Here is a 12,624-nt window from a genome sequence, read left to right on the forward strand (position 1 = left end):
AGGCAGTGCTCTGGGTTGGCTCTCCTCCTTTTTGGAGGGGACCTTTCAGGTACTGGACCGGTCCTTACTATCTAACCGTCTATCGATCAACTATGAGGTACCCCAGGGTTCTTCCCTAAGCCCCACGTTGTTCAATACTTATGTGTCCCCACTTGCAGAGATCATGGAGCCTTGCAAACTTTCAATTGTGTCGTATGCAGATGATACTCAGCTGGTGGTTTCATTCTTCACCAATCCCAGCACTAATTGCTCTGCACTAATACCCTGTATATCAAGAGCCTAGGTGTCTGGCTAGACCCTCGGCTCACAATGGATTTCCTTGTAAAAAAGATCTTTGCATCCTGTTTCAGTCTGCTTTGATTGTTGAGGAAAGTCTTTACAATTCTTCCATTTGTAGCTAAAAGACTTATTGTTCAGGCCCTTACTATTTCCCGGCTTGATTATGGTAATGAACTGTATCTCGGCTCTCCAAAGTATGTAAGTAGGAAACTGCAGATGGTTCAGAATGCCTCTGCTCAGCTCCTTCTAGACAAACCTAGACATATGTCTGCTAAAGAGGCTATTTCCTTTCTTCACTGGCTTCCTGTGGCACATCGCATAAAGTTCAAAACTCTGTGCTATATTCATAGGTCTCTACACAATAGAGGTCCTTCTTTGTTAAGGCATTTAACCTCCTTCTACATGCCTTCTAGGCAGCTCAGATCTTCATTGGCTGCACTAGTTAGACCTCCAATTGTAAAATGGGGGGGGGGGGGAAGCTCTATGGCCTACTTAGGAAGCAAATAATGGAATTCATTACCTCTCTGCCTCCGGCTGACTAGCTATGTGCTCTCCTTCCATCAATTGCTTAAAACCTGGCTTTTTAGAGCCTAACCTTCATACCATATTCTGAAAATCCGTACTTAGCACTGGGGGGCCTTCAGGAAGCCATGAGCTCTATAAATCTTCCTAACATTAAATGACTTCAGGGCGAGATGAACTACTCTGATTTCCAGCATGTTTATGTGATACAGCTTCATCTTGTCTGACCATAAACCTTGAACCTGAAGAAGACCCATGTGAGCCCCCCATCCCTGAAGGGAAGCATCCATGATGATTCTTTGTGTGGGTAAATCCTGGTGGAAAGGTACTCTAATTAGAAGGTGTTGTCGTTGCATCCACTGTTTGAGCAATTGTCTCGCTTCTTGTGACAGGACCACCTTGTGTTCCCAGAGTTTGGACTGCCAAGACCACTGGACATCCAGAGTTTGCTGCAGAGGCCTCATGTGTAGCCTGGCATTGGGGACAATGAAAATATAGGAAGCCATCGATCCCAGCAATGAAGCTACTTGTCTGGCTATTGGACGAGGAGTCTGTAGGAGGTTGTGACATTTCAAGTTGATTGAGGATAACCTCTCCTCCGAAGGATACACTCTTGTGAGGTTTGTATCCAGAGTTACTACCAAATAGTACAGTTGTTGAGATGGTACTCATGGATTTTTTTATATTTATTTGCAATCTCAGGTCTTGCAGGATCATGTGTAGCCTGGCATTGGGGACAATGAAAATGCATGAAGCCATCGACCCCAACAATGAATCTACTTGTCTGGCCGTCGGACAAGGAGCCTGTAGGAGGTTGTGACATTTCATGCTGATTGAGGATAACCTCTCTCAGTAGGATACACGCATGCGAGGTTTGTATCCAGAGTTGCTCCTAAATAGGGCAGTTGTTGAGCTTATGGATTTTTTAAATATTTATTTGCAATCCCAGGTCTTGCAGGATCATGTTGCTCTGATTTTGCTGGAGAGTGACTCTTGACTAGCTAATCTTCCAGGTATGGATAGATGAATAGTCCCCGCTTCCTCTGGTGTGCAGCTACTACGCCATACACTTCGAGAATGTCTGGGGAGCAGATTTGAGCCCAAGCGGCAACACTTTGTACTGGGAGTGCTTGGATGCTACCTTGAAGCGGAGAAACTTCCGATGCTTTCTGGCGATCAGGATGTGGAAGTATGTATCTTGTAGGTCTATCAAGCATATGCATTCCCCCTGATGTATTTGCGGGTAGATGTTGTGAAGAGCCAGAATCCTGAATTTTTCTTTGAGGATGTACTTGTTCAGGATTCGTAAGTCTAGGATTGGTTTGTACTCTGGAGTTGGATCTATTTTCTGAACCAGAAAGTAGTGTGAATATATCCCTCTTCCCCGTTGAGGAAGTGGCACCTCTTCTATGGCTTCTTTTAGGAACAGATGTTGTGGATGAAGCAGTGTTTCTTTTTTGGAGGGACAGAGGGTGGAGGGGATTTGAACCTGATGGAATAGCCATTTTGAACAATGTTCAGTACCCATTTGTCGTTGGTAATTTTTCTTCACTTGTTTAGATGTCTTATGATGCTTTCCCACACCAGAGCGGGATACAAGGACGAGGAAAGCAATAGCTCATTGTTTTGGTTGAGCTTTTGCAATGGAGATAGATTGGTGCAGAGTTCCTCTTCTTCTTGGTTGTCTTTGAGGATGGTAGTGTGACCTGGAATGTTGGGAATGTTGTAACCAGTGAGGGATTTGAACCCTCTGCTGGTAAGGCCTGCGGTCATATGGATTGTATTTTCATTTGAACTCCTTACTTTTTTCAAGCCCCACAGCTTTCAGCTCATCCAGCTCTGACTTCATTTTCACCATCTCATCATCTGCATGTGTTCCAAATAGAGATGTACCTGTGAAAGGGAGATTTAGAGGGTCATTATGAACACAGCAGTGTTTACCGCCGTGTTCATGCTGGCAGTTATTTCACTGACTGCCAGCCCCCCTGGGAGGCCGCCGGCTGCATAATGAACATTCTGCTGGGCCGGCGGGCGGAAACATTGTTGCTGGGCCTTAGTATCCGCTGCTGTACTTCAGGCTTGAGGACCATGAGCCGCAGTCAAGATGAGTGTCTTGTGCAAATTCCATGGGAGTAACGATGTGTCTCAAGGTCTGATGCATCTGCAGCAGTACTGATAATTTAATTTGCCACCAGACCGCTCTCTTCATGTATCTCTTAAAAGTCTTGCCTGTCCTCCTTAGGTAGTTTCTCAGAAAATCTAGATTGGGGGCCCCAAAGGGCTCTATCATAGCACCTCAATATGGCTGATGCCGTGGCAACCTTCATGCAAGATGCCAAACTGTTGCACATATTCTTGCCGAGGGAATCAGTATGTCTACTGTCCTTGTCTGGCAGCACAGTGGAAGCTGAAGCTGATGGTTGATTTTTACTTGCTGTTTCAACTACCACAGAATCTGGAGGAGTCTCAGCATAAAGAAACAGAGGATCCTGATTGGGAGCCTTGTACTTCGTGAGTATACCTGAAAGCACAGGACATGTGGAAGAAGGTGCCAGGAAGGTTCCAAAAGGCTAGGGACCAGAAGGAGTAGAGGTCTAGAGTCTGTTCTCTGGTGGAGAGTTTCAAAACTAGGATATCATTAAATGTGATGAGGTCATCCACTGGGAAAACTCTTGTTGGTGGTGAATCAGACAATGTAGGGGAATAATCCCTTATCGAAGAGTGAGATGTTATGGACCATGAAGGGGTCCTGTGTCGTCTGCAAGGCCCGGATCTATGAGTATGTCTAGATCTGGTTGAAGATCTTGAGATCTAGATCTTGTGTTGTTGACATCTCCCTCTTGAACACCTGATCTGTGGAGTTAGACATCTCCATGGTGCAATTTGTGCTGAGGTCTGAGTACAGGTGGCATAGAAGAAACCCTCCCATGAGGAGTACATCAAGGTGAAGGAATGTGCACAGTACCTCTGCTTTGGGAGTATGTCTGGGAGTAGTCAGAGACTGGACTTTGATGAAGCTGCCTTTGATTCTGCGGCATCTGTGGTGAATGAGGAGTCACTATAGGTACTGTTGTGGCATTGGGTGACCTGGATCTGCTTCTCTGCTTTGATATGACTGAGCATGAAGTCGAATGTGACTCCTCACAATGTCTTTTCTCCGCTGCTGGTGAGTTTCTCGATGTCGATTACCTCTTTCTTGATGTCGATGTAGTAGGTTTTGGGGACGGATCCAGTGTCGAACACCTATGTGGCGTTGAGTGGCTTGACGTCGATCATGGTGTAACATGATGTGACATCGAGCCTTCAGACAATACTGCATACCTTAATGGCACATACCTTGACTCAAAACAATGCCTTGATGTTGATTGGTAACTTGTTGACAACAACTTTGAAGAGTATATCAACAGTGACTTTTCCGTTGCTGGACTTTTCGACCTCGACTTAGGAAGCACAAGGAGCCCTCGATGTCGACGCTGAAGGGGAACATACTGGTATTTCTCTCGCTGCTGATCTTCTGCCTGTCAACGGCAGTGGCGAATTATGCTTTTGAGTGAATTGTTCAGTCCTCCCTCTTTGGTGATGAGAGAAGGGCTCTTTTAAAGAGGTTTTAAACCCCCCAAGGCCACTTGAAGGTTTTACCTTTCTTCTCTCATGCAGGACATGCAGTCTCCTCTTCTCTCTCCCCTCCAAAGTCCTTTTTGAGACGTTTTCACAATGGTAGTTGTGTCAGGATAGTGCGAAGTAGGCAAGCACATCACACACAGTGTGGGTCAGATAGTGCCATTTTCTTGACAGAAATAGGGTGCTTGTTGAGCAAAGCTGGCATAATATGTGACTGGAAAAAAATGTTTTCAGTCAGGAATGTGTAGAAAAGTACCCAGGATACAAAAAGTCAGGAAAACTGAAGAGCTTATCTTCGGGGATCCTCACTTAAGGAGCCTGTTACCTCACTCTCACCTTTGGGGAATGGTGGGATATGGAGGTCCTGGAAGTCTTAAAGGCACGGTACCAATTTGTCTTTGTTACTAATTCTAATGCAGCCTATTGGAAAACTGTTTTTTTTTTTTGCATTCTATGCTTTCGCTTGTTTCTGTTTTACAGAAATGTGAGTATGACAAGAATGTTTTAAAGGAAATCTCACTGTAAATAGGCATTTTTAGCCTTTATTATACGCGGAATGGATAATATATGGGTACATATATGTATTTATATTTTATATAGATATAAATATGTATGTATTTAGTATATGCTCTGGGGTCAATAAACATGGCATATGACTACTGATTAGGATCCCCCCTGGAAGAGAAAGGATTGTGCCTTTAGTGTCCTGCTCGTAATCCTCAAGCTCCTAGACAGAGATGGTGACTCCAAGTGTCAGTTGGCTGACTCCCTGTTAGTGCCAGAGCACCATAAATGCCTTCTGTTCTGAAAGCTCAGATCACATTGGACATCAAGTTGCAATCTGGTAAACCAAGTCCCAAACCTCAAAAGTTGCACCAGAATCTGCTTGACCAACAAGAGTCATCGGAGTCCAGTTTGGTCACCCACCACAGACGTTACTGCTAGTTAAAGGGAATCACTAGTTTCAGATGTCAGTAGAACAGTGGCAGCTGGATTTTGCCAGAATTCTACCCAGAATTCAAGGGACATTGACATCTCATGCTAAAGTCACCCATCATACTTGTGGACCGAGGGGTGGTCACAGGAACAAGCCCAGCACCGGCTCAAAATCCTCAGCATCCTTGAGCATCTTCAGCATCCGGCACTGCATCTCTTGCAACAGGGCTACTCCATTAATTCCTATTGCAGTGTGTTAATAGACCCTGGAAATTGACTAGAGACTGCTGTCCTTGCCAGGTAACTCAACAAAGCCATGGGTCAGCTTTGTTGATGCCTCAATAAAGGCATTGGATTGCTAGATTAAAGTTAATAGGTTTTAGCACTGAAGTATCCGCTTTAAATATATTTTGGAAATTGTGTCATTGCTTCCACTAATGAGTTTCTGAAAATGGACACATTCTCACCTTGAATTTTGGTTTACATATATTATTTTAACCAACCAATACCTTAGACTTTAGAGGACTGGGCTGTACACACATGAGCTACTTAGAGGTGGCTCAAGAGCTACTTATTGGAGGTGCCTGGTCTAAAGGCACCTCAAAAGTCACAGGCATGGATAATTCATCACAGTAATTTCCCTTCTAACTTGAAGGATTGTTATCCAAACAGATATTTTTCCCAGATAAAAAAAACATTTGACTTAGGGAAATATTTATACTTACCTTCTGCTTCCCTGACATGAAGTGCCACATGCAGACAATTTTAAAGTGTTCTGCCTCAATGGTAGCCACTTACGATCTTTTAATAGTAGTGTGATGTACTCTTTCAATTCTGATTGGTCAATGATTCTAGTGGCATTATGCTGTATTCATTGTAATTTTTGCAAGTGATTTTTATGGAACTGGATTCATCTAATCAAAATATGATGACAGCCCTAGCAATGGTTTTATTATGATAGAACTGTAAAAGGACAGACTGCCTTTTTGTAAGGCCAGTTTGTTTTTAATTGAATTTTCAGCATGCAGGATGAAAGAAAGTTTGCTATCAGAGATTGATCTATAACGTTTCACTGTGGAGCTGGGGCTGACATACTGAGTACTGCCAATTAAAAGAAGGCTTTGGTTTCACCTGAATGGTATTTAGGAGGATTTCTGATTTGGACTAAGTGATCAAAAATGTATTTGCCTTCAACTTTTTTTTTTTAATGCCAATGGCATGATACGATATTTAATTATCTATTTGGGAAATTGTTTATCTTTATGTGCAGTTGGGTGTCAGCAGCCTATGTGTGCTATGCAATACTACAGGCCTACAGCGGACACAGATAGCCCGTCCACCAAAATATAAATCCCATAGGATATAATGGGATTTATATTTCGGCAAACAGGTTATCCATCTCTGTTGTGAGAGAGTAACCTGTCTTCCGAAACCTAAAGCAGGCCCTATGTTTTTAACATTGTTTTAAAGGTAAATTAGTTAGTAGCCAAGTGCTGTTCTAAGAGAAGGACTTTTCAAATAGTGGCAACTTGGTAAGAAAAAACACATCATCATTGATACTACTTTCAGATCTTAGGTGGCACTAGTAGTTTGGCAAAAACATGGCATGCAGTGGAATACCATGTGAAAAGCTGACATATAAAGAGAGGCTCTTTCTTGCACACAACTTTAAAATTGATTCAGATGCTTTCCAATTTTGCATGCTTGTTGAGAGGGAGTCAATGCTGCCTCTAGATGGTACTAGAAATCACAATTCTCCAGGCATATGCCTTGATTTAAACCTGAAACCTGAAACACCAATCATCAGAAGATACAAGGTAAGTACTTACTTACCTTTGTCTTAAATGTCGGTGAAGCAGTCAATTCTCCTGTAGAAATTGAACCAGGTTCATTGAATAAAAAGGACAATTTAATCAGCATTTTGGCATAACAAAAGAAACATGCTCTAAATTTTTCATTTATACAAAGTGAAAAGTTCAACAACTGCTCACACAAAAAACAAAATATAAAGTGGCATGCTAATCAATGTGTTCATATGCATTCAATAACATTATACAACAAACAACATTAAGTATTTCCCTGTACCAATTTATTCTTTTAAAACAGGTATAAGAGACAACATATTTTTCATGATGTTGTCCTTTCTCTTAAATGTGAAATAATGACCACCGAAGGGGTGATTTTGCTAGCTAACAGGAGGTATAAGGTGAATTAGGTGTTGTGATAAGCAATCATATCTTCACATACCTTGAGACACTTAAATACATGTAGTTTGAAGTAGTCTGGACATTCTGGAAGGATAATGTGAATCAATTCTCTCCTGGGCCCATATTACAAGTTCCAGGTACATTTATGCCAAGTAGGCATTTAGCATTTATGTGTACCCAAATATAATAATGCTGTCATCTACACACATTTAGGTCTTGAAAGCTAAGTATGACAATCTAATTCAATTGATAGAAGATCACTTCAATAAACAAAATGTAATATCAGTAACTCTCCCGATAAGAGTCTATTAATCCTAAAAGTCTGGGAAGCAGAGTGTTGAGTTTCTCACGTCTGATTAATCTTTATGAGACTTATTGTTAATGATTGAGATCTTCTGAATGTATTTGACAAGAGAAGTCCCAAAAAGCTTTTGGAACATATCATTTTGTCAACCTATCAGCCCTGAGGAAGCAGAGATGCGCTCTTGTGAAACTCATGCTGGGTGGCTGTAACTTAAAATATTTGAAGAACTAACATCCAAAATTGCTTAAAAGATACTGTATGGAACCTTTTTGCATCTCATTCACAGAACCTCTTCCATTAAAGTGTGTAGGCAAGCCAGAAAAATAAAAACATTCAAGACGGAAACTTCTATTCCACTACGACAAGGAAGATTACCAATTTATTTAATACAGTCCTTTTTTAACTCTGGACACATTTATCAGGAATAACTTAATTATTGGCTATTTTCAAGAATGTTCATTATGTTCTTTTTGCTGATTTTCAAGAATTTTCATTGTGTTCCTTTTGTTGATTTTCGCATTAAAATATGATAAAACATTGTAAAATTATGAGACCGATGATAGTTTCGCTCTTCCCAAATCTTGCATTTTTAATGAATATTGTAGAGTTTAAACGTTACTGACAGGTGAGAGTACTATCAGTGGGGTATAAGCTAAATGGGGTCAATAAGATCTTGCTATTATACTCTTTTGGTTGATGTACTATCTTAAACTTACAAATGCAGAATCACATGCCAACACACTGACTAGCACTCAGACAGCTACCATTTACCAATGTTCAACACATACAAACAAAGCCACCATTAAGATATGTCCTAAAGTGTTACCTCAAAAACATACTGACACCATCACACACATTTTTACACAACTTGCGAAGATAATCAATTGTTCCCTAAAAACATCTTTCCAAATCTTTCTTTGTTGATAAGAGCAGTGTGAGCCAAGGTTCTCTTAGTAAGATGGAGTTGAGACACAAGATGAAGCTACTACCTTAAGTTGTGGATTTAATTACTTTTTTACTTTTTATATTTTTTTATTAAAGTCACAGTTACATTTTAGTCAAGCTTTCCAACATTAAACTGATTTGAATTTTGAAAACCTTATGCTCCAGGGTGACTACCCTCATGGGGGATTTTATTTAGGGGATTGGTGGCTGCTTAACACAGGAGATGCAGTTCCTAGGGCTGAAATCGGCCCGGGGAGGGGAGCACACCTCTACCCTTTATTTAAAAAAAAGACTGAGCGTGGGGATGGAGTCCCCAGGACCTAACAAGGCTCCGGGGGGCCCTTTTATTTTTAGAAGTGGCCCTAGGGATGAGGTTCTCAGGGCCTAACCAGGCATGGCCCGTCTCTCCTTCAATCAAACAGCCCTGGGGGATGGAGCCGATAGCAAGGCCCTATGGGTGGGCTGCATGGAGGGGTGGTTGGCTGCAGCCAGGCCCTGCAGCCAACCCCCTGCTGACCACCTGCCTTTCTATATAAAATGTAAGGCATTTAAACAAATCTAAGGAATGTAATGACCTTTCTGCTAGTGAGGATGGATTGGAAAAGAAAGATCTAAGAATGACAGGCTCATTCAAATGGAAGACAGTAGGCACCTTAGGAATTAATTTATGGTTGGTTCTGAGGATCACGTTGTCCTTAGTTCACTTGAAGAAGGGTTCTCTGATGATGAATGCCTGAATCTCTTCTATTCTCCAAGCAGATGTCAGAGCCAAGAGCACTGCTGTCTTCAATAAAACACATTTTAAGTCTGCTCTATAAAGTTGCTGAAAAGGAGGTAACATCAGCTGATTTAGGACTGTAGTCAGGTTCCATGGAACAGGAGGATGTAGAAGAGGTGGAAAAGCTCTGAAGAGACATTACATGAATTGTTCAGTGAGCCTTTGGGAAAACAGAGTTGACATCAAACTGTCAGTCCTTCTAAGTCTGAAGATTGCAGCAAGATGGATCCTGACTGAAGAATATTTTAGATCACTTTTGCCAAACTTAACAAATGTGGCAAATTTGGGAAGGATTTATTTGAAGCAGATGATGACCATTATCCCTGCACCAGACACAAAAATGCGTCCACTTAGTATTGTAAGTCTTATTGGTAGCTGAAGCATGAGCCTGCACCAGAATATGTTTACGCGACAGTGGAAGATCCAGATGGGCAAATTCTAGGTGGTCAGGTACCAAGCTGTCAAATTTACCAACATGGGATTGTGGTGAATAATATCTCTTTCATGTCTGGATAATATCCTAGGATGTACCTTCAAAGGAATGACTGGAAGTGTTGCCAACAGCTGCTCCCTTTACCAGTACCGGTAAGACCACACCGGAACAATGAGAATCACATTACAATGGTATGTCTTCATATTCTTCACCACCTTGAGGATCAAAGGGAAAAGGAAGAAAGGCGTAGGCAAACAGCTATGACTAACTGAGTGAAAGAGCATTGTCCATCGTCCCAGGATGCCAAAACCTGCTTGTGAAGCACAGGTTTTTTTTGTTGTTCGGAGTGTCTAACAGATTGATTGCGCATGACCCCACTGATTGAAGATGTAATCCAACTGTTTCTGTTCCAATTTACACTTGTGACAATCCGTCATCTGCCAGCTGAATGCAACAGATTGATTATTCTGACATATGTTCCACAGCAATGTCTATCCTGTGAGAAATGTCCCAGTTCCACAGCAGCTGTGCTTCTTCTGTAAGGATCCAGGACCTTGTTCCTACTTGCGTGACTATGTAGAACACGTATATCCATTGTGTGGTTTGATTAGGACCGTCTGACCAGCCAATCTGGGGAGGAACGCCTGAAAGCCCATGGCTTGGAGTTCCAACACATCGATGTGGTGCTTCTTTTCTGCATCAAACCAAAAACCTCTGGTTGAAAGGTCTTGGAAATTGGGCTCCCCATCCATCCAGGGAAGCATCTGGGGTGAGTAATAACCTCTCTGTTACTGGCAGGAAAAAAGGACCTGAGTTTAATGTTCGCTGGAATCCTCCAAGGTCAAGAAACCTCCTTCCTGCATCAACAGAAGGACGTCTCGTAGTGTGAACATCCAAAATGACTGTTTCTATAAAAACGTGTTCAGCTCTCTCAGATGAAGGATTGGTCTCCAGTGGTCTGTCATCTTTTTGATTAAGAAAAACCTGGAATGAAAACCTTCATTCCTGTGCGACTTGGGGATAATATCTATGGCTTCTTTGAAGACAAGCATTAGACTTTCCATTTGCATTTCCTTCAGATGAAGATGATGTTCGTTTCTTTGTGGACAAACTGGGAATCGCTGAATAAACTCAACGTATGACCTGACTGAAAAATGTGTCTCGCTCATTTGTCCGAGGTTTTGTTGTTCCATGTGGGAGCAGAAAGGGAAACTGCCCCCCCAAACTTTTAAGGACCAGATGGAAAAGATGGGGAAAGCTGAGAATCAAGCTCTTTTCTGGTTGTCATTAGTTTGTGCTTGTGAGGAGCTCCCTTCATTTCTGAAAAACTCTCATAAGTTTGTCTTTGTTTCCAATTGAAGGAGTATCCTTGCTCGTATCCAGGATAATAAGTATGGCGCTGACCTCCGTACTGACTGAACCTTGCTCTGAAAATTTGCAATCTTCATGAGCCTCAAAAATTAGAAATCACAAATCTGCAATATTGTAAAAGTCCTAACACCTTTGTAGTATTGGTGCTGGTTTTAAGGCCCTGCAGAGCCTCGTCAACACGTTTTCCAAAGAGAGTTTGGCCATCCAAAGACATGTCTAAGGTCTTAGACTGGACATCAGTATGGAAGGCTGTAGATTTCAACTAGCCTTGCCTCCTTAGCACAGTACTGCCTGCCAGCTGCGAGAATCTTTATTCGAAGCATCCATCATTGCATCAATAATGACAAAAGAGGTTAGTTCTCCTTCCTTTAGTATAGCACTTTAGTATAGTTCAGTTTATCTCATCTTCAGGAACAAGGTTCAGTATTGGAGCTATATCATGCCACATCTGATGATCATAGCGACCTAGAAGCTCCAATGCCTTGCCTGCCCTTATTGAGGTTGCTGCTATACAGGATATTTTCTGGCCCAGATTGTCAATACGTATGCTATCTTTGTCTGGCAAATTAAATGATGGTGCTATTGGGGGCTTGGTTCTCCTTTGAGGGTGCTGAAGCACTTACTGAATATGGTCTAGTATGACTTGTTTAGCAGGACAGAGCTGAATATGGGGCCTTGCACTTCTTTTCCACACAAGGTATCACAGCTGGAATGGTAGCAAATGCCTTAATTAATTTCAGGCCTTCTAACCAGACATAGGGGGTCATTCCGACCCCTGCGGGCAGCGGTAGCCGCCCGCCTGGCGGGAACTGCCAGATGACCGTACCGCCGTCAAAAGACCGCGGCGGTCATTATGACTTTCCCGCTGGGCGGGCGGGCGACCGCCAAAAGGCCGCCCGCCCACCCAGCGGGAAAGCCACAGCAACGATGAAGCCGGCTCCGAATGGAGCCGGCGGAGTTGCTTTAGTGCGACGGGTGCAGTTGCACCCGTCGCGATTTTCAGTGTCTGCTGAAGTAGTGTCTATGCAGACACTGAAAATCAATGTGGGGCCCTGTTAGGGGGCCCCACGACACCCGTTCCCGCCAGCCTGGTTCTGGCGGTCAAAACCGCCAGAAACAGGCTGGCGGGAAGGGTGTCGGAATCCCCATGGCGGCACTGCCTGCAGCGCCGCCATGGAGGATTCTTGAGGCCAGGGGAAAACCGGCGGGAAACCGCTGGTTTCCCTTT

The 12,624-nt window shown here is 42.8% G+C and overlaps 1 protein-coding gene across 1 annotated transcript in view; it reads right to left on the reverse strand.

Moving 5' to 3' along the window:
• The window catches only part of LOC138288481 (E3 ubiquitin-protein ligase TRIM39-like), a 232,599-nt gene that overhangs the window by 82,252 nt on the left and 137,723 nt on the right, over positions 1-12,624 (reverse strand). The window contains exon 6 of the mRNA XM_069230037.1: positions 7,192-7,226. Coding sequence (XP_069086138.1) covers positions 7,192-7,226 — 35 coding nt within the window. The remainder of the gene's footprint in view (positions 1-7,191; positions 7,227-12,624) is intronic.

The sequence above is a fragment of the Pleurodeles waltl genome, chromosome 4_1 (genome assembly GCF_031143425.1).
Source record: "Pleurodeles waltl isolate 20211129_DDA chromosome 4_1, aPleWal1.hap1.20221129, whole genome shotgun sequence".
Lineage (NCBI taxonomy): Eukaryota > Metazoa > Chordata > Amphibia > Caudata > Salamandridae > Pleurodeles > Pleurodeles waltl.